At 43.2% G+C, this 22,808-nt stretch overlaps 1 protein-coding gene across 1 annotated transcript in view; it reads left to right on the top strand.

Moving 5' to 3' along the window:
* The window catches only part of LOC126291587 (uncharacterized), a 121,435-nt gene that overhangs the window by 3,448 nt on the left and 95,179 nt on the right, over positions 1 to 22,808 (top strand). The window contains exons 2-6 of the mRNA XM_049985120.1: positions 2,400 to 2,494; positions 2,801 to 2,860; positions 3,856 to 3,966; positions 12,108 to 12,203; positions 20,582 to 20,677. Of these exons, the coding sequence (XP_049841077.1) occupies positions 2,412 to 2,494; positions 2,801 to 2,860; positions 3,856 to 3,966; positions 12,108 to 12,203; positions 20,582 to 20,677 (446 nt within the window). The 5' untranslated portion in view covers positions 2,400 to 2,411. The remainder of the gene's footprint in view (positions 1 to 2,399; positions 2,495 to 2,800; positions 2,861 to 3,855; positions 3,967 to 12,107; positions 12,204 to 20,581; positions 20,678 to 22,808) is intronic.

Below are 22,808 nucleotides of genomic sequence, written 5' to 3'. Positions count from 1 at the left end.
CAAGAGTTTTCAAGGTATGTGTTTGTTCTGCCATGTCGGACATCTTTGTCCGAGAAAGCTGTGTGCCTGGGGGTTCTGTCCTCTTTGCTATTATGGCCTACCTCCTGCCGGCAGTCTCTGGCTACCTTTTTGTTGATTTTCTATCTATAGCAGTTCTCCACAAACTCCTCTCCTTGAGTGGTGTCTTCAGCAATTTGCCTTTATTTGTGGAGCATTGCCAATGGCTTTTGCTTTTCTGCTGACAAAATCGCTTATATGAATTTCTGGCAGTGCAACTGGTTTCTTCCACAGTCTTTAGGTCTTGGGCCTGTTGCTCTCATGTTTGTTGAAACTACATGGTCCTCCCATGTATCTTACTTGGTAGTCCACTTTATGCAGTCCCTCAATGTCCTACTTGTCCTCCGTGGTACTTCCTGAGGAGTTGATTGGACCACCCTCCTCTGTTTGTACAGGTACCTTCTCCGTTCAAAACTAGACTGGGTTTTTTGTTTATCCATTTCTCTTACTGTCTTAATACTATCCACCATTGTGGCATCTCTTTGGCCACTGGCACCTTTTACACTAGTCTGGTTGAGAGTCTGGATGCAGAAACTGCTGAATTGCTGCTGTCATACTGCAAATACTTTCTACTTGTCTACCAATACATGGCCACAATCCTATACAACCTCCTTGGATGACTCCTTTGATTGCCAGTATGGAGCATGTCCCTCTTGTTACCTCTTGGAGTTCACTTTTGGGTCTTGATCTGGCAGCTGAACTTCACACTAGCTCCACTTTCCTGAGGGTGTGAACCCTTCACCATTTTGGCTTTGTGGCGGCGGCCCATGTTCACCTCGTCCTTCATTTGCTTTCTAAGGACACTACTCCAGCCTCACTATTGCTGTAACTTTCATGACATTAACACAGAACTTCATGATAGTACCTTTCTGTACACTGACAGATCTTGGACTGACCAAGATGTCGGGTGTGCCTTTGTCATTGGCACAGACATTTCTCGGTATCTGCTTCCGAAACGCTGCTCGGTATTTACAGCAGAACTCTTTGCCATGCATCAGGCCCCACAGTGCATCCGGTGACACATGCTGTTCAATTGCATTGTCTACTCACACTCAGTGCCCTTCAGAGTCTCTGTGCTGTACAGTGTCCATCCCTTATTGCAACAGATGCAGGAAAGCTGTCATTTGCTCACTCTTCATTGAACCACTGTGAAGTTTATTTTGGTTTTGAAACAAGGCTGCAGTCCTCATTCCTCGGCTCGCTAATTCTTTCATTCCCTCTGATCATCTCGTTTGCTGTCTGTCAACAGGTGGTGTCACTTTGGCATCAGCACTGGTCTTCCCTTCATGGGAGCAAGCTCCAGGAAATTAAACCTCTCCCACCAGCTTTGATGACCTTCTCTCAGCCCTCTTATTGTGAGATCATTCTAGCTAGATTGTGTATTGGGCACTGTTATTTTTTAGCCTTCACCATCTGTTAAGTAATGCTCAAGTGCTCTCCCACTTCTTTGCGCTCATTGTCATCAATCTTTGGTGGTTCGCCATTTTGTGATTGACTGCCCTTTTTTAACCACTTGCATTCTCATTTAGGTTTCCTGTATGATTACCCGGTGATTTTAGCAAATGACATCTGGGCTGTTGACTGTGTTTCACTTTTTGTACATTGTAGCAATATGGCGAAGGACATTTAGTCTTTAGTTCAGGACTTTCACTTCTCTGTGGAATATTTTTTTGGACATTTTTAGCTGTCTGTCCTGTCGATTGGGCTTAACGTGTGGATGTTTAACTCATTTTTTTTTCTTTGTGTACTATGGCTTTAACATGGGTGTGTATGACCATAGTTGTTTTCGCACCCTAAAACAAAAGGAGACCACTGTGATTTCACCACATGTTGAACCACCACAGCACATCTCGGAACACCTGACAAGTCCTGCAGTTTCTGAAATGCTTATGCCAAGCCTCCAGGCCATCAAAATATGTGCTCAGTCAAACTTGGATCACGCATCTTCCCCATTCTACATATGAACAGCGTGCTTTGTGCTCACCAGGCCTACACAATTTTTTACACTCACTCAATCACTTCCAATTAATTTCTTTCGAGAAAGTATATGAATTCCAGCTGACTTCGTGGACACAAATAACACTATTTTCTTAACCTTTTGGAGTTGCAATATCTCTCTCTCTCTCTCTCTCTCTCTCTCTCTCTCTCTCTCTCTGATCATGATCTAATTTAATAATATTGCAATGAGCAAGTGATTCCAGCTGTCAAGAAACTTATATACACATAATGTTGTGCATTGCTTTGTACTCCACTTTTGCAGTCACCTGTTACATGATTGAGATTGGTTATTGCAGAGAGACTGATGGCTTTGACAAGTAATATTTCATTTGTATTATTTGCAGTGTCATCATAAAATGCAGCAACAGAATGAAAGGCCAGCCCAAGAAGCACATCATCAAGATTATATTTTGAACCCAGGAACAGTAAACATTGTCAGGTAGTTTTCTGTAAACTTAGCATGTTCTTTACCAACTTACTGTAACAGTTAAAGGGTTGGTGGCATAGACGAAAATTAATGGAAAGCACAGTTTGACTACTGCAGGGAATAAAAGTTGGAAACATCCAGTGTTAAGACTGGACTGTAAGCTAAGTACTAATAGCTTTCTGATAGATAAATTGACACTTTCTTTTAAAATGTTCTGAGGCAAATGAAATCTTAATTGTTTGTGGCTTCCTTTTGTAAGTTTGTTTTGGTACTTCTGGTCTTAAACTGTCTAAAAACTGCTAATGTGCAACTTTCCAGGCTGCAGCCAGTGGCAGATCTTACAACGTGGCAGAATGTGCCAGGTCACCAATTTGTAAGGTACAGTACCTTCATAAGACAAATAGGATTAGTGAGACATGGTAAAAGGCCCATTTGATTGAAAGCTTTCTCTGACCACTTTTTTCCCCCTATCTGTGACTTTGCATCTTTTTTTTCCATACTGGATTTTTCATTGTGTGAATGCAGTCATTTCAGTAATGAGGGTACATAATGCAGAGGGGTAGCCTTTAGACACAAAGCAATTGCATTAGCATTGAATAGTGATATAGTGATTTCAGTCCATGCATCATGCCAGTATGTTCCAAAAAATTATGCACAAAATTGCAATTTTTCAGCAGGTCATATCTTGGGTTCTACTGACAAGAGTTGAGGTGTACTGTTTAGGATAGCCCTTGAGTTAGTGTTTCTTATATCTATAATAAGTACAGGCATACTGTAGCTGCCCTACAGTAATGGACACCTCCCCCCCCCCTCCTGCCCCCCTCCGGGTCCACAAATCTTATGTAAATAAGTGCGTGATGAGCATGGATCCCTAAGCTAGTGCAGCAATCTTTCTGTTCTGGGCTGCATACCTTCCCTTTCCACATCCCTCTCCCACTCTTTAGGAGTATGTTTTATGCGTACATCCGGAGCTGGACACTTGACTGTAAGATGTGGTTCCTCTTCTTTCTCTATACTGGAAAGTTTTTCCTTTCCCTTGATTCTTCTCTTTACCCTCTTCTCTGCTGTGGCATTTGAGAATTCTTCTCTTCTTTTCTTTGTTCCTCCCTTTCCTCTTTCATTTTTTCACCCAGAAAAAGTGTATATTAACTGAAATCTGGGAACATGTTTTTCTTTTCTGCATATGCACCTCGTATATGTAATTGTGATGGTGCTTTTTGCAGCTTGAAAGTAGTCTTGATCTAATGAATAAATGAGCTGCATGAAGTTAATTATCCACTATGACTAAGTAGAAAACAGTTACTAATGTTATTACTGAGTAAAAATAAATTTAGTACGGGATGTAAGTATAGATGATGAAATTCTGTCTACAGATTGGAACCAGTAGATGTGAATGCCGCGACACAGTGTCTGCCTGTGTTGCCACCAGTCCTGAATCCTTGGGAGCCTTGGCCCCTGAATGAGACATTGCCAACACTTGTCAGGTATGTGGCATTTTTTATTGCTAGATAGAACACCACTTACAGCAATGGTTCCTAACCAGAGGTACTTACCATCTGGGAAGGGGGGAGGGGAACAATAAAGTTTACAGTGTGTTAAAAGAAAAAAGCATTCACTTGTGGTTCAATCATTAAACTAAAATAGTTTCAAAAGCCAGTTCTGTTGTCAGGGTTTAAATTTTTTTCCACCTTTTGTTTTGCCTAGCTTGACTATGTTACAATTTCCTTTTCCTCCAATGTTTTATTTTTCCCCTTCTGTGTTATAGTTTTTTTCACTTTCTCACACCTGTTCTTACTGCTTCCTTCAAAATTTGACTCTTTCATTATGAAAATGTTTCTGATTCTGTATTTTATTAAGTATTTCTGAGACCCAGATTGTTAAGTTATTTTACCAGATAGCCAATAACATGTTTTGTCATCCTGCTGTGATTTTGTCATGTATCAATGACCAAAAGTGTGTTGTGACCTCCCCTTCTCTTTTTGCTCCATTTCTTTCGCTGATCTTTCCTCTACTTTCTTCCTTCTTCATACTGCGGCTATATCTCAGGTTCCAATGCAGAAATGTAGTGAGAAGGGGCATGTGTGTGGTGGTTCATGACTTTGGTTTGAGAAGACTGCTGACTGAAGTACGGACATTCTCAAAGCTAAGCAATCTATCAACAAGCTGACTATGCAATGATTAATATTTGTCATATCATGACAATAAATCGCTTCGTGCGTGCTTTAAGCATGAAGACGATTACTATGCCGCTCATATGTCTTAGATAGTTGTTATCAAGCTAATGTTCATAAACTGTGGAAAATGTTACTGAATTGCACACGCGACGATAATGCCCGATATCTAACCAAGTATCTTGAACTCTGCACCGATATTTGAGAATTCACGCACGATTTGTTTAATCCAAAGTTGTTCCATGGTTCGGTAGAATAAGTTTTAAATCAACTGTGGGTTGTAAATTAAGTTCTATGCCCATTAGTGAAAGTTACAGCAGATCTGTGCTCGACGAATACTTGGTCTCGCACTCGAGCAACACGGAAGTTTTTGTTCTTACAAAGAGAGAACTTATCGTGCATAATGCAACACGTTTATTTGCTATACATATTTATATTGATCTCATTAAAACTCGTTACCTGTTAAATGTTGCACATAATTAAATTCTTTACTCTGTAGATAATCAATAAAATTTAGAAATGAATGACATGTATAAAACAAAATCTGAAGTTGATATGACGTCATGGGTCACTACTGGTTTAGATTCCCCTACACTCAAGTGATGCAAAGTAGATCAGACTATATGGGACATACTCATGTAATGCTACAGTGTGTTCCTGTTCATTATTTCTATATTTTGACATATGTCATCATTACTTCTTAATTTCTAGTCTTGTTTGCTTGTTGTTAGGCACAAACTCTAAGATTCTTCTAGTATTTCTGGTTTGTGTGATTCATAACTCAGTGCTAGGCATTCACTGGAATAGAAGCAATCTGGTCACATTACTGTATAGTAGTGTAAAATTTTTGTGTGTTTTGTGTGTTCTATCTTTTAATGCAGGATTTTCTAAGCCAATTTCTTGGCTTCTATTCTAGACTCTTCAGCTTTTCATGTTTTTTGTCAGACCAATGTCGCCCTGTAAAGAAATTTGTGTGTTTTTATGCTGGTGATAAATTTGTTTGCTAGGTTCTTAAACCTGCTCTACTGACTCACAGATCAGAGAGAACATCTCGCCCCCTGTGGGTTAAGGGGTAAGAATAGGCCCGTGGTATTTCTGCCTGTTGTAAGAGGTGACAAAAAGGAGTCTCAAACATTTTGGCACTTATGTGGTGGTCCCCTCTTGGCTTTGACCACCATATTTCAAAATTATACCAAAGAGCGAGCCAATTGGGTAAGGGCACCTTACTTAGTGCATTGTATCCCTCGTGCATTGAGACCTTCAGCCAGCTTACTCGTTGTTGCATTGCAGTCCCCCCTCACTCTCCATCTCTTGGGCAAGGATAAATTCCTGGGTGCGATTTTCGCCATATACTCAGCAGTGTCGTTTTCTGTGCTGATAACGACCATGCACGGTAGCCAGTCCGTTGTGGTGGGGTCGCCATGTACCCTGTTGGTTGTAGCCCCCTGACAACACAAGGATTGCTCTACTGATGCCTGCACCCTGAACTCCCCACCTGCCAGGTGGCCCTTGCTGTGGCTGGGTGGTGCCTGAGGGGAGGGCCCTTGGTTGGAGAAGGTGGCATCAGGGCTGATGACATCCAATGAAGTGTGGCACATCTTCTCTTGCTGGTGGCCAACCACCAGCAGTCCCTAAGCATTAGAGGGCTCACTTTAGTGCAAACATGTATGACCCCCCAAATCATTCCCCCCCTGGCCACACCATGGGAGGAACGAAAGGCTATGAATGACAGTGACACGTATTTGCCCCAGTATCTAGTCTGTAAGAGAGCTGATGGGAAATCCTTTGTGTCCACAAAGCCTCTGTTCTTTGTAGAGCATTTAGAGGACAAGTCCAGAAGGTGGAGGGCTTGTCAGAAATGTGGTCAGGGTCAGTCTTGATTAAAAACAGTGTCCTCTGCCCAGTCACAGGCATTACTCGCTCGTAAGAAGCCTGGTATGTTTGTTACTATCATGCCCCATAAAAGTTTAAATATGGTCCAGTGCATTATCTGCCACATGGACCTTCTTTTACAGCCAGATGACGAGGTGCATGCCAACTCAGAGAGATGAGGTGTCCATTTCATTCGGCGCGTCAGAGGGTTAATCAGGTTGCCACTGGTGCCTCCATGTTGGCCTTAGAGGGTCACACATTACCCGAGAAGGCGAAGGTGATAGTCTACTGCTGTGCTGTCAAGCCCTATATCCCTCCTCTGATGTGGTGCTTCAAGTGTTGGAAGTTCAGCCATATTTCTTTCCGCTGTGCTTGCAGCATCACATGTTGCGATTGTGGTCGTCCATCCCATCCCAAAATTCCATGTGCCCTGCCTCCCATCTGTGTGAACTGCAGAGAGCACCACCATGCTTGCTCACTGGTTAAGATTCTACAGAAGGGATGGAAAATAATGGAATAAAAGACCCTGGACAGAGTGACCTACACTACACTAAGGCTAAATGGAAATTTGAACAGCTTCATTCCATGTGCATGTCATCTTATGCTGCTACTGTCATTCCTGTTACGGCGCCACCTGTTGCACCACATACAGTTATGTCGGAGCCGAAGGACCACACCTGCCCCCTTGATGGTGGGGGCACTTCCCTCCCTGTTGGTTGCTCTTGCACCACATACCTCTGGAGCAGCACCCCCCACCCACCTCCAACCCACAACCATTGGGGACACCAGTCCCCACTTCTAAGCCAGAGAAGTGGAAGTCTTCTTTGGCTCCTCTCGCTAGGAAGGGATCCCATGGGTCACTCCCTTCCCAGGTTCTTGCCAGTGGCAAACCAGACACCTGCCAGGGGCTGAAGAAGCCCCAGGTAGATGGTCGTAGGGCTTTGCGGTCCTCTTCAGTCAGGGAGACTGAATCAAAGAAGCCCTCCTACGAAGGGCAACCAAAGGAACAGCATGAGAAATTTAAATCGAAGCCCCCTAAGACCAAGGAAATTGCAGTGGCACCTACTCCACCACTACCATTAAGCTCTCCATCTGAGGATGCGCTGGAAATTCTGGTGTCCACTGAGGACCTAGATCTCGCCAGTCCCTGAGACATGATGGATGTCGCTACTGTCAGTACTCAATTGGTGGCAGCAGGTGACCCAGTGGTGTAATGTCTCCTTGATCCCTTCACGACTTTCCTGGCCATGGACAATGTCATTCTCCAGTGGAACTGCAGCAGTTTTTTCCACCATCTTGCTGAGCTCCATCAACTTCTCAGCTTTCACCCTTTCCTCTGCATTGCTCTTCCAGAAACTTGGTTTCTGGCAATGTGAAGCCCCATCCTCCGTGACTATCGGGGTTATTATGAGGACTGGGCAGCTTCTGAGAGGGTATCTGGTGGTGTCTGCATCTATGCCCTTCACTCTCTTCACAGCGAGTCTGTCCCTCTACAAACACCTTTAGAGGCTGTCACTGCTCAGGTGTGGATGCCTCGGGCTATTACTGTCTGCAGCCTCTATCTCCCACCAGATGATGTCCTGCAGCATGTCTTGGCTGCACTGATAGCCCAGTTGCCGCTACCTTTTTTGTTACTGGGCAGCTTAAATGCCCATATCCCTCTGTTGGGTGCATCAGTGGCCACAGGCTGAGGCAGCACCATTGAGCAAGTATTGCCACAGCTCAACCTTTCTAATTTAAATACTGGTTCTTTCACACATTTCAGTGTGGTGCATGGCACATAGTCAGCCATTGACCTTTCGATCTGCAGCTCTGGCCTATTACCATCTGTCCAATGTAGTGTGCATGATGACTTGTGTGGTAGTGAAGACTTTTTGATCTTTCTGTCACTGCCACAGCGTCACTCTTCTGGGCACTCCTGCAGATGGGCTATGAATAAGGCTGACTGGGACTTGTTCACCTCCATTTCCACTATTGAGCCTCTTTCCAATGACACCATTGATGTGGTGGTTCATTTGGTCACCACCGGCATCTTTACTGCCACAGAATCTGTTAGTCCCTGTTCCTCTCGGTCCCCTTGGTGGTGGACTGTGCCTTGGTGGTCGCCCGAGATCACTGAGGCAATTAAAGATTGCAGGCGGGCATTCCAGTATCACATGCGGCATCCCTCATTGGCACTCCCTCATCGCCTTTAAACGGCTCCATGTGTGAGCCCGCCATCTCATTTGCCAACACAAGCAGGAGTGCTGGGTAAGGTATGTCTCCACCATTGGCCTCCGTACCTCTCCATTGCTGGTTTGGGTCAAGATTGGGGACTCTATGGCTATCGGACCCCTGTCAGTGTACCTGTAGTTTCACTGAATGGAGCAGTCTGTACTGACTCACACAATTGCAAACTGCCTAGCAGAGCATTTTGCTCAGCGTTCCGCTTCTGTGAATTACTCACTGGCCTTCTGCTCCCTGAAAGAGCAGTTGGAACATTGGAACCTTTCATTTCACATGCGCCACCCTGATTCGTGCAATGCTCCGTTCAGTGAGTGGAAATTCCAAAGTGCCTTAGCTGCTTGCCCTGATATGGCTCCCGGGCCCAATCACATCCACTGTCAGATGCTCACACCTCTCAGTGGACTGCCAGCGATGCCTCCTAGACCTTTTCAACCGTATCTGGGTTGAGGGTGAGTTCCCGTCGCAATGGCGGGAAAGCAACGTAATCCTCATGTTGAAAGCTGGTAAGAACCCACTGGAGGTGGACAGCTACCACTCTATTAGCCTCACCAACATTCTTTGCAAGTTGCTTGAACACATGGTGAGCCGGAGTTTGAGTTGGCCACTTGAGTCTTGGGGCCTTCTGGCTCCGTCTGAGGGCGGGTTCCATAAGTCTGTGAGGGTCACTCTGCCGCCGATAATCTGGTGTGCGTGGAGTCTGCCATCCGTAAGGCCTTTGCCTGTTGTCAGCATCTGGTCGCTGTCTTTTTTGACATGTAGAAGGCATACGATGTGACAGTGACAACACATCCTCTCTATGCTTTATGGTTGGGATCTTCTGGGGCCACTCTGATTTTCGTACAAAATTTTCTGTCACTTCGTTCCTTCCGTGTGCAGGTTGCGGCCTCCCACAGTTCCTCCTGAGTTCCAGAGAATGGGGTACCACAAGGTTCTGCCTCTTTTTAATTGCAATTAATGGGCTCACTGTGGAGGTGGGAATGTCTCTCAGCTTCCTTGTTTGCTGATGACTCCAGCCTATACTTTCGCTCCACTGGCATTGCAGCTGCTGAATGGCAGTTGCAGGGTGCCAACTGCAAGGTGCAGCCTTGGGTTGTAGTGCATGGCTTCCAGTTTTTGGCTGCCAAGACCTGCATTATGCATTTCTGCCGGCAATGCACTGTTCACCCTGAGCCACGGCTTTATCTTGACGGTGAGCCTCTTGCTGTGATGCGCACACACATCAGTTTTTGATACCCAGTTGACTTGGCTCCTTCATATTGAGCAGCTTAAACACTTGCTGGTGGCATCTTAATGCTCTTCATTGCTGGAGTCACATGAGCTGGGCTGCTGATTGGTCTACCCTTGTATGGCCGTACCAGGTGTTAATTCAGTCTCGCCTAGATTATGGGAATCTGGCTTACAGTTCGGCATCTCCTTCTGCATTGCGGTTCTGGATCCCATTCTTCACAGCGGGATCGAACTCATCACTGGATCTTTCCAGACAATCCCTGTCAACAGCATACCTGTGGAGACAGGTGACCCTCCATTGCAGTTCCAGCACCAACGATTAGTGGCTGCTTATGCTACTCTCTTTTGTAGTGTGCCTGGGCATCCCAATTATCATCTTCTGTTCCCTCAGTCAGTCTTCTACCTTCTGGAATGGGAACCCCAGTCAGGGGGTACGGTTATGGTTCACATCAGAGCTCTTCTCTCTGGGATTGAGGTTTTTCCTCCTCCTCCTCTTTTACTGGCCCCTCTGGGTATACCCTCATGCTGTGAGCCCCGCCCATGCCTTCGGCTCAATTTGGCACAGGGCCTGAAGGACTCTGTCCCTCCTGAGGCCCTCCACCACAGCTTTCTTTCAATCCTTGCCATGTTTCAAGGCTCTGACATTGTGCATACTGATGGTTCGATGGTTGCTGGTTGTGTCAGTTATGCTCTTACTCTAAGAGATCATCATGAACACAAACATTGCCGGATGGCTGCAGTGTTTTCACTGCCAAGCTGGTCACCATCTTTTGTGCCCTAGAGTATATCTGCTCCTGCTTTATCTGTAGTGACTTCCTAAGTGGTCTACGAGCTATTGACCAGTGTTTCCCTCACTCTCGTCTCTTGGTGACTATCCAAGAGCCCCTCTGTACTCTTGTCCGTTGCAGCCGCTCAGTGGTCCTTGCGTGGACCCCGTGTCATGCCAGCATCCTGGGAAATGAACGTGTTGAAAGGCTGGCGAAACATGCTGTCAGTGCACCAGCCTTGGATACTGGCCTCTAGGAGTGTGACCTCAGGTCAGCTTTGCAGCAGAAGGTACTTTGCACCTGGGGTGAAGAATGGTGTACCCTTCCAACCCAACAAACTTCGGGCCATCAAGGAGGCTACTGATGTGTGGTGCTCCTCCTTGCATGTCTCTCGTAAGGACTCTGCTGTGCTCTGCCAGCTGCGCATTGGCCACACCTAGATGACACACAGCTATTTATTGCGGTGTGAGGACCCACCTTTAGGTTGCTGTGGGTCAGCTTTGATGGTGGTCCACATATTGTTCGACTGCCCACTTTCAAATCTGCTCAGACAGACGTTTTCACTGCCTGATACGCTTCCTGCACTTTTATCAGATGACGTTGTGATGGTAGATTTAATTCTGAGTTTTATTTGTGCAGGGGGATTTTATTGTTTGACCTAAGTGTTTGTCCTTTTTTTGTGCTGAGTCTGGCCTTTGGCCTATGATTTTAGACTGGTGTTTTTAGTGCATTTCTTGGTGGTTGGCTTTTCGTTTTTCGTTACTGTGGTCAGCCAACCACTGTCACACTGTGTGATTTTAATTCCTATCTTCTGTCCTCTCTGTGTCTTTCTTGTCCAGTGTTGTCTCTCGTCATCTCCATTGTTCTTAATCTTTGTGGGTGCTTAAAGTTCATGGAAAAAGTGACTGATGGCCCTGGTAGTCTGGTCCCTTCAATCCCACAAACCAACCAACTGGGAGGGATATTTGATAAACTGAAGAAATTAACAAGAAAACTTATTTTGAGATTTTATATAGGTGGCAACTGCTAAATTTCAATAATTAAAACTGATTAAACTGTTGTAATATCTTATAAACTTGGTTTACATTCTAGGAATGTAATATAGAGGGAAGTGCCATTGTCTTGAATGCTTAGACTTGAAACCTGGTGACAAATGTCATTGCTGAGGAATAGTTCAGTTGGCCACTTAATGACTGTACTGAAATAACTGTTTCATCTATTTTGCATTCTTGAATGTGTCTTCATAACAATATTGTGTACCTCCTGTCAATACATCCTACCATAAAGATTACAAGGTGTTAAGTACAATGTAGTATTAGTCTCCTATTTATGGAAGTTCAGTGAATACTTCTATTTTTTCAGGACATCTTCAGGTAGGACTGAAGGCACTGTTGTTTACTGCCTTAAAATTACGTGCTCCCAGTGTTCTGCTATCCAAACTGTTCCCACATATGCCAGGTAAATATTACTTATTCATGCAACTTTCAAATAAATGTAAATTAATTCGTTATATTTAATATGTCAGTCTTCTGGAAAAGTTACTGACATATGTGCACTATTGATCCATAGAATTCACTTTGTCAATTGCTAAAAATTTCACATAAGAACTGTCGTGGCACCTTTTGAGGTAGTCGTACAGATTGACGATAAAGTGCTCCTCTCACTTCTGTTTCAATTATGGATTTTGTGAGGAAACTGATGGGGTTTCAGTGGTAAGTCTTCCATAGTGTGACCCTATGTTTAGGAGAAACTTAATCAGTTCTTGAACTATGTAAATTATGATATATTCTACCAAGTAGTTGCAGGATGAGGGTGGGCTTCCCTTACTAATATTCCATGATTCACTGTAAAAGCAATGGCATCCTGCCACATGGTGTCTTCAGTGACCTGACATGTATAGATCTATACTTGATAATGGGCACCTGTCCTGCACTATTGGAGCCTGAAATACACTTGTACACAGGGCACATAGGATCACTGATAAAAAGTCTACAGGAAAACTGGAACATCTCAGATTTCGATGATAATGGCTATCCACTGTGGAAAATCAGCAAGGTTTTGCAGTTCAAACTGAAGGTGAATGTTTCATCTTAAAGATAGTGAAGAGGAAATATTAGTAAATGGCCTTCCTATCATTTATAGGGACTATTTGTTCTAAAATGGGGTCACATCTCTCCAGATATAAAGTCAAAGTAATTTTTCTGCTGGCAGCATGCTTGTTGATACTGTGAGGGATGAATTGTTTCCACAGAAATTGGAGATGTACAGGATTCCCTGCCGGTGTCATTTATCATACATCAGATGTATTTTATATACAGTTACTGAATGTTTCACAGAACGTGGACACTATGCCTACCTGCTTACAGCTCGATAAATTTATTGCAGGTGAGCACTGTAGGCAGGCAAGCCACAGTATAGACTAATAAAATGCCCAGATTTTAACATCTATATATTCTTCCGGGATTGAGTTCTCAGGGAAGCAACTAAAATAAATTTGAAAAAGTATTAACCATAACAAACTGTGAAATCTACCAGTGGCAAATAGTTACTCTTCTGGTGGTCAGTACTGCTCCCTTGTTGACCAGGATTTGTGAAATGTCATTCTCAAAGTGGTCAGTCATCTGTGTGGTATTCTTTCCACCACGATTTGCCAAGTACTTCTACATAATCAGCTCATCCTACTGTTGCATAAGCTGGATGGAGCTCCTTTGCCTTTAGTCTGTCTCTTTCCAGGGGTGGCTGGGTAGTTTACAGCCAAAATATTAGCAAATGACAAAGTAAGATTGCAGCTGAATTCCTCTAATTTTGCAGATTAATATATTGTGAGAACATAAAGATTCACATGTCAACTACATATATTCAGGATGTTCACGCACCAGGAAATCTGGGAAAAACCTGCTTTTTTAAGAATCCCAGAAATTTGTCATTTTCAGTTTTCAGTTAAATTTTTGTAATTTTGCCTGGTAAGAACACTAACAATGAATTTTACTTTATCTTCCTTCTGCAGAATAAAACTGCAGCAATAAAACATAACAAAAGCAACACCAGAATAAAACTTTAGTTTGAAGGAAAATATCCCATTTATAACAAAATGCAGTGCACCCACAAGTGTCTGCAAATTGTGGTCTGAGGAGTGTTACATACAAAGTAAATTTTCTTTCATCCAAGATGAATTACATTAAGTGTGAGAATGTGTCTTGAATTTCTTAAATTGTGGAGCATTTGACTCTCATTCAAAATTTAACACTTTGAGGACTAGCCAATTAAAAATTTTGAGCCCAGAAGACCAACCATTTGTATTTATTAATAATTTTACTGGTTTGTGTTTACCATTTTAACCCTTAAGACGTATCAGATGACGCTTCAACATTAGTTTTCATATTTTAGTTCTTTCGTAGATGACAAATTATGCAATAACGATGACAAAAAGTATAATTAACTGTTGTCTTAGGTGTTCCCAGCAAATTGCATGCTTGTACTGTTGTCAGGTGTCAAGATGGCCACATTTGTTATTGTATCACGAAAGTTAAACAGCATGTCTTGCATCATCTTCAAGTGATACCTGTAAAGTGAGCGTCTTTGCTACACCCTGCCTCTTTTATGCTCTTACTGCCGCCACACCTTCCTCCACTGCCAGCACATGCTGTGATGGAGTGCTGGGGCTCTGAAGCCAGCAGATGATGGACACAAACTCTTGCCCCTTAGTACTCTTTTGGCCTGTCAGCCACAGAAGTCACTGTCTGCCAGTGCTGTAATTTGTTGGCTCAGTGTTGGGACCCAAGCTTTGCAGAGAGTGAACCCAGTCTCTCTTGGGTTGGGTTGTTTGGGGGGAGGAGACCAGACAGAGGTCATCGGTCTCATTGGATTAGGGAAGGATGTCGGCCATGCCCTTTCAAAGGAACCATCCCGCCATTTACCTGGAGCGATCTAGGGAAATCATGGAAAACCTAAATCAGAGTGGCCAGACAGATTGAACTGTCGTCTTCCCGAATGAGTCCAGTGTGCTAACCACTGTGCCACCTTGCTCGGTAGTATCTCTTGATCAGCTCCTCAGCCACTCATATTTAAATAGCCTCTTTCAGAGAACAGTCCCAAAATGTCTTAGCGCTTCCGTATCTTCATATGTCATGGAGTCCCCTGCAGCTGTGTGGTGTTCTGCAACTACAGATGATGTTAGTTGCTTAGGTTTGGTGTGTCTTCTGTGTTCATCACATCATCTTAGATTGTCCATACAGTCTCACTGATACAGGCTTTATTGCATTTTCATGGGATACGGTAAACACCTGGTTAATGGAACCCAAGTTATCTTTCACCCTGCTTAATGGAGCATCCATTTTTGGAGCATTAAATGTCACGTTGAGCCAGAATCCTGTTCAATACTTCACCAGCGTACTGTAGATATGCCATTTCATCATTACTTTCTGTCTCCCAGACTAATACTTTATATATAAGCACATTTTATTCGTCTTTTGCCTTATCTGGTCTCCTTGAAAATGTACATGTACATGAGCATGGCCTAATACACACACCTGAGGCTCTCCCACCATATAGAAACTGTGGTTGCCCATTGGATCCCAAGATGATGGTCTGGCACTTGGAGGGAAAAGGATGTGGTACACACTTGGCCATTGAATACAACATATAACAATATCCCATCCTGAATTTTTCCATTGTTTAATATAACACCTAAGGAATTAGCACTCCACTTCTAGATATGGCTTCTTTACTAGTGCCTGTTTCTCAGGAGTGGGTTAATGCAGCTTCTTGGGCTCTAAAGGACAGATCTCGACGCAGTGCTATTACCGAACAAGTCTACAACCTTGAACTCATGGCAGCAAGAGAACAGCAGCCACAAGAACAGCAATGATGAATCATAATGGACTCGTGGGGAAAGAGTGATGAAACAGCAAACTTTTGCCAAGTCCTTCAGTGGTATAGAACATGTAATTTTCACCATCTTCAGCAGTGAAATGTAAGAGATGTTAGGAAACATACCATGCACTTTGTAGAGCTGTCCAACTGAGGCTGAACATCATGAAAATGGAAAAGAGCTGCATTTGAGAACTTTGGAATTACCTTGAAATAGTCATTCTACCTGTGGACAGAGGAAATGCTTCCGTACAACTGCCACTGTGAAAGTATAATTGCAATATGTGTGACCTACTCTAGGATCCAGCATACAGAAAATTGAAGAGGCCTGACCAACAGAGTGAAGGAAGACTATTGAGCTACCATGCCAGTCCCTGCCAAAGGAAATCGTCTAGTTCATTATGATCTGCGACACCACAAAAGCTCTAAGACTTACTAAAGGTTCACAAATGGGGTATCCCTCTGTCCTATTGAAAAGAACATAGGCATACCAACTTTACCAACTGGCCAAACATCTAATAGCAGCATTAAGCCCCCTTGTCAATAAATGTCAAAACCCCATCAAGAACTCTGCAAGTTTCATTAAACAGGTGCAAGAACTTAGCTTCCATGACTAGGAATGTATGCTGAGCTTTGATGTGGTATGCCTCTTCATTTTAGTGCCACTTGCTTATTCCTTAAAGTTGTTGAGGAAATTCAACCCAACAACAACTAATCACTTTGAATTACCTCACATCAACATCCTCTTCAGTTGTGACTATTATGAACAAACAGATGGCATCACCTGACAAACTTTTATGAACTTCAAAGAGAGAGCTCTAGAAACACGTTTACTGAAGCCTACGTGCTTTTTCAGGTATGGGCACAAGTTTGTGAGGTTACTATGTGGGAGTTAGACTTCAGGAGCTCCTCAAACATGTGAAATCTCTGCACCCCAGTATCAGTATCACCATAGAGGTGGAAGAAAATGATGTACTGCTCTTTTTGGATGACTTAGCTAAGCACAGAATACATGGCACTGTAAAATATTGTGTGTACAGGAAAGCCACCCTCACTGATTTGTATCTCTGTGCTGCCAGCTGCCAATGTCCTTCAGTGTGAGGCAGTGCTGCATACACTGGCACACATGACCTGTGCAATATCAGCTGAAGAAAGCCTACGAAGGGAGCTTAACCACCATAAGCAGATGTGCTTTTATGTAGAAAGTACATGTCCATCAGACAGAAAAAGGTGAGGAGGAGAAAATTATGGTGTATCTGCCAAATTCCAGCAAAGTATCAAACAAAATCAACACAATTCTGGCTTGACAAAACATTAAATTCTTAATCCATTCACTTCTGAAAATGCATGCTCTGTTGCATATGGTGAGAGACTTAGGTTCCATAAACTAGATGTTTTTTTCTGTCCCATGAAAACAGGATAGAGCCAACACTGGGGAGACTCTATGGACAATCAAAGGTGCAAAGAACACAGAAGACACACCAAACTTACGCAACCAACAAAATCTTCAGGTGCAGAACACTGCATGGTTACAGGGTACTCCTTGAAGTATGAAGAAATGGAAGTGCTAAGACAGACGTCATTGTTTTGGGACTGTGTTGTGGAGGTGGCTGATCAATAGACATGGGTTCAATCTCTGCAAAGGGTGGGGGTGGTAAGATAAGAGGCAGGATGTAGCAAAGATGCTCATTCTACAGGTACCATCTAAAGATGACAGCAAGGTACACTGTTGAAATATGATGTTACAGAAAAGACTGCCCCCATCTGGACACCCCACTATAGTACAAACAATATAATTTACCTTAAAAAAGTGAGTTCTTGAGCAATTTTTCACATAGTTGGAGTTTCTGTGAAAAGTCATTGTATGTTTTCAGCCAGGTAATGAATAAAATGTTCGGTACACAGCAGTGAAATTTTAAATTAGGCTTGTCATAAATATTAGTGCTACAGTTGAAGCTGTGTTCTTAGGATCATGTGTAATCACATCCTCAGAAAAAAAGCAAAATATTTTTGATCAATATTATATGGGAAAGCTTAGCTTTTCTTGTAGTACACAATTAATGTGCATTAATTTAAACCATTAACTACTTCTATTTGTACGTTGCTGCTCTTAACTGATGACACTGTTGCTCGACTACATAGTCATATTTTCTGAATATGTTCTGTATCGCCTGGCAATATCATGTGATATGAGCATGGATAAGAGCTGTGATTGGCTGACAAAAGCGCATCAGTCTCAATTTCAGTGCTTTAAAAGCTACCATGCTGTATTTGGTGGAATTGGTATCTATACATTTGTAATACAAAAGTAAACAGAGTACCTATTGCTACACATCAATAATCTTTCCACAACATGCTGTTTTTAGCTGGATTTCATTTCCCAAAGTGCTGGGGAATTATAAAACTGTGTATAAAACCTTCACCATTCAAAGGATTTTTAAGTTTCAGTCCCAAGGGAAAGTGTATTGTCTCTTAACACGGAATAAATGCACTTTCATCCAGGAAAAAATTGTATTGTCATCCAGGAAGTGTATCTTTAACTGGGAAATCTGGGCAAAATCCGGATATTTTTTTTTCTTTTGTTTGTATAAACCCTGATATAATGGAAAAATAGTGGTGCGAGTGCAGGTGACGTCAGCTATTACCATTGGCAACATTTACGTGTCTAGAGTCAGCCCGCTTATGTTGAATCAACCACATTAATCCAACAACTTTACCCACATTTCTGCTGCTTGGGACTTCAGTGCACACCACCCCCTCTGGGGGACTACCACATCTGCTAGGGGCCTTCTAATAGATTAGCTTCTCAGGCACCATTATCTATGCCTCCTCAAAGATGGTTCTCCTATCCACTTTAATGTTACCCATGGCACCTCTACAGCTATTATTTAACGCTCTTTTCTTCTAATCTTGTAGTTTCACTGCATTGATCACAACATGAAATCCTTTGTAATGTGATGCTTTACTGATGATTACATCATTTCCTTGCACCACCAGACTGACTATCCTTTGAAAACTTAGGTGCCATCTGGCCTCTGTCTGTGCTGTTACATAGCTTCCTCTGCTGGATTATATTGAATAAGTTGTGCAAGGTATATCAGTTGCAATCATCTATGCCACTGGAACTGAATAGTCCCTATCTACCCCTCCCCATACCCCAACATAAGTTGATTCTGTGGTGGACCAGACACTGCAATAGCTATTTAGTATTACTGAAAAGCTGTGCAATGATTCAATCATCTTCTTTTGCAGACTAACCTTAATACTTTTAAGTGACTTCATACTAATGCTTGTTGTCTAATCAAAAGCAGTAAGAAGGAATTCTGGAAGCACTTCATCTGCTCTCGGGCATGTACGCATCTTCATCTCAGGTGTGGACCAAGTTTCGTGGTCTTAAGGGCCGTCAGTGTGTTACAGCTTTTCTAGGTATTGTTCTACAGGTTGGTCTTCAAATGAGTTAATCAGTTCTTGCAGAATACCTTGTCGTCCACTTTGTGACAGCATCAGTGTCCTCTTCGTATCTGGCTACTTCTCTACTGCAGAAGTGACAAGTTGAATACATTCCCGTATGTTTCACTCCCCTCCAAGCTGAATACTATAATGAACCCTTTACTGACTGAGAACTACTTAGGGCTCTTGCCTCGGTCTGACACATCCCCTGGCCTCAATTAAATTTGCAGTCAAATGCACCAGCAGCTGAATTTTTCCCAAAGGAAACATCTCGTCAGGGTCTTAAACTGTCAGTGACTAAAAGGTGTCTTCCCCTCACAATGGCAAGACAGCATAGTTGGCCAATTCTTAAGCCAGGCAAGAACCCAGTGTATCTAGATAGTTGCAGCCAAATACTCTGACGAACGTACTTCATAAGCTGTTTAAAGGGATGGTTGCCTGCAGATTATGCCTGATTCTTAGAATCTTGGTGCTTTTTGTCCTATCATTGTCGTTTCAGAGGGGGACGATAATGTTGGAAGCAGCAATTTGAGAGGCTTTTTATAAATGTCAACTCCTTGTGGCAGTCTTTCTTGACCTGCTGAAGGTGTATGACATGTCATTGCATTTTACTTACCCCTTATGACTGGGGATTGACAGACCCACTACTGATTTTGATTAGTCAGCATTTATCCCACTAGTTTTGGGTTAGTCCTCACCTCACTCAGCTCCCCACAGATCCAAGAGAATGGTGCCCACTGGGGCTCTATGTTGAGTCTCACTTCCTCAGCACTGTCAATGGGCTAGTGATGACTGCTGGAATGTTGGTCACCCATGTTGTAGGTCTAAGATTTTTTCATTTGGTTTAGTCCCCACTCCGTAGAGCAACCACTTCTGAATGCCAGCTCTGAGGTGCCATCTGGCGGGCAGAGTGGAGTGAGGGTAGGAAGAGATTCATAGAGTACATACATATAGCTAGAGTTCAAATGTCTTCCAGTGAAACAAAATTCATAAGCTAAACCAAGCTGTTGGTATTAAAAAACCTTCATCAAAATATGTGAAGCCTCATCAATAATTTGTTTTTTAGATTCAATAAGACTTTGATGCGAAGCTAGTGAAGAGATAGCACCTCACAGTACACAGCTTGGCTGTCAATCTGAAGAACTATTCAGAGGACTGATAGCAGTCATCTTATCTCAAGTTCAGTGGGGGTTGTAAGCCAGACTGTCAGTTCTGCGGTGAGATTTCCCAAATGGAGACTCTTGAATCATCACGTCGAAATGGTACTGCTCGGGTGTGTGACGTGGATTGTGCACTATTGAATTCCTATCCCTATTGCCCATCATTATCCTCATGACTGTGCTGTAATTAAATTTGTAAAGAAGCTGATATTTAGGCTCAGACATTAGGTTGCCATCAAACACATCATAAAGATTTGCTGGAAAGCCTATGGAAGTAAATTATTAAACCACTAGATGTGACAAGTGGTAAATGAGTGTATTTTATAGTAAAACACTAAATATACTTTCCTCATGCAGGTTAGCAACAGAAGATGAATTGCAGCAGGAGATAGCAGCAGTAGCTGAAGCAGGCAGTAACAAGTTTTGGAATTACAATGAAAGTGAAGCTGACGGGTATGTTATCTTAAGCTAGGTATTTTTTGCCATTACAGGGGTTGAGACATGCTGTTGTCACAAGCCCAATATTAACAATAATTTTACCAAACATGCAAATTAGAAATAAAATAAAGTAATAGTATTACTGTTCAACAACATTAATTTGCTAATGTAAATCTTCCAACCTTTCATTGTGTATTAAGCAACTTGGTGTGTTCTGTGGGAACTAAGACCACCCAGGACATATTAAATTAAAACTAAAAGTTTTGAATAAATAATTTATCATCTGTGCATTGAAATATCTGGATGAGATTTTTTGTGAACAAATAAATATTAACTGTATCAGCTGTAGTTTTCATGTGAAGTTCATATTCTGACATATGCACTGTTCAAGTAACTGTTTAAGGTAACTGACATCAGTTGATAATCTTTAAGCATTGGTTCGTTCATTCATTTATCCATTCAAATTAATGATGATGTAAATAAAATAGAAAGAAACTTCCACATGGGAAAAATATATTAAAAACAGATTCCAAGACTTACCAAGCGGGAAAGCGCCGGCAGACAGGCACATGAACAAAACACACAAACACACACACAGAATTACTAGCTTTCGCAACCGATGGTTGCTTCTTCAGGAAGGAGAGGGAAAGACGAAAGGATGTGGGTTTTAAGGGAGAGGGTAAGGAGTCATTCCTATCCCGGGAGCGGAAAGACTTCCCTTAGGGGAAAAAAGGACAGGTGTGTACACACACACACACACACACACACACACACACACACACACACACGCACGCGCGCGCGCGCACACACATATCCATCCGCACATACACAGACACAAGCAGACATATTTAAAGGCAAAGAGTAAGGGCAGAGATGTCAGTCGAGGCGGAAGTGCAGAGGCAAAGATGATGTTGAATGACAGGTGAGGTATGAGTGGCGACAACTTGCAATTAGCGGAGATTGATAGGGCAAGTTCCCATCTCCGGAGTTTGGATAGGTTGGCATTGGTGGGAAGTATCCAGATAACCTGGATGGTGTAACACTGTGCCAAGATGTGCTGGCCGTGCATCAAGGCATGTTTAGCCACAGGGTGAACCTCATTACCAACAAACACTGTCTGCCTGTGTCCATTCATGCGAATGGACAGTTTGTTGTTGGTCATTCCCACATAGAAAACGTCACAGTGCAGGCAGGTCAGTTGGTAAATCACGTGGGTGCTTTCACACGTGGCTCTCCCTTTGATCATGTACACCTTCCGGGTTACAGGACTGGAGTAGGTGGTGGTGGGAGGGTGCATAGGACAGGTTTTACACCGGGGGCGGTTGCAAGGGTAGGAGCCAGAGGGTAGGGAAGGTGGTTTGGGGATTTCATAGGGATGAACCAAGAGGTTACGAAGGTTAGGTGGACAGCGGAAAGACACTCTTGGTGGAGTGGGGAGGATTTCATGAAGGATGGATCTCATTTCGGGGCAGGATTTTAGGAAGTCGTATCCCTGCTGGCTCTTCCTGCTGGAGAGCCACATTCAAGGTCTGATCCAGTCCCGGGAAGTATTGTCACAAGTGGGGCACTTTTGGGGTTCTTCTGTGAGAGGTTCTGAGCTTGAGGGGATGAGGAAGTGGCTCTGGTTATCTGCTTCTGTACCAGGTTGGGAGGATAGTTGCGGGATGCGAAAGCTGTTTTCAGGTTGTTGGTGTAATGGTCGAGGGATTCAGGACTGGAGCAGATTCGTTTGCCACGAAGGCCTAGGCTGTAGGGAAGGGACCGTTTGATATGGAATGGGTGGCAGCTGTCATAATGGAGGTACTGTTGCTTGTTGGTGGGTTTGATGTGGACGGATGTGTACAGCTGGCCATTGGACAGATGGAGGTCAACGTCTAGGAAAGTGGCATGGGATTTGGAGTAGGACCAGGTGAATCTGATGGAACCAAAGGAGTTGAGGTTGGAGAGGAAATTCTGGAGTTGTTCTTCACTGTGAGTCCAGATCATGAAGATGTCATCAATAAATCTGTACCAAACTTTGGGTTGGCAGGCTTGGGTAACCAAGAAGGCTTCCTCCAAGCGACCCATAAATAGGTTGGCATACGAGGGGGCCATCCTGGTAACCATGGCTGTTCCCTTTAATTGTTGGTATGTCTGGCCTTCAAAA

The sequence above is a fragment of the Schistocerca gregaria genome, chromosome 9 (assembly GCF_023897955.1).
Source record: "Schistocerca gregaria isolate iqSchGreg1 chromosome 9, iqSchGreg1.2, whole genome shotgun sequence".
Lineage (NCBI taxonomy): Eukaryota > Metazoa > Arthropoda > Insecta > Orthoptera > Acrididae > Schistocerca > Schistocerca gregaria.
Note: the sequence above shows the minus strand (reverse complement) of the source record. Positions and strands in the feature narration are given on the sequence as shown.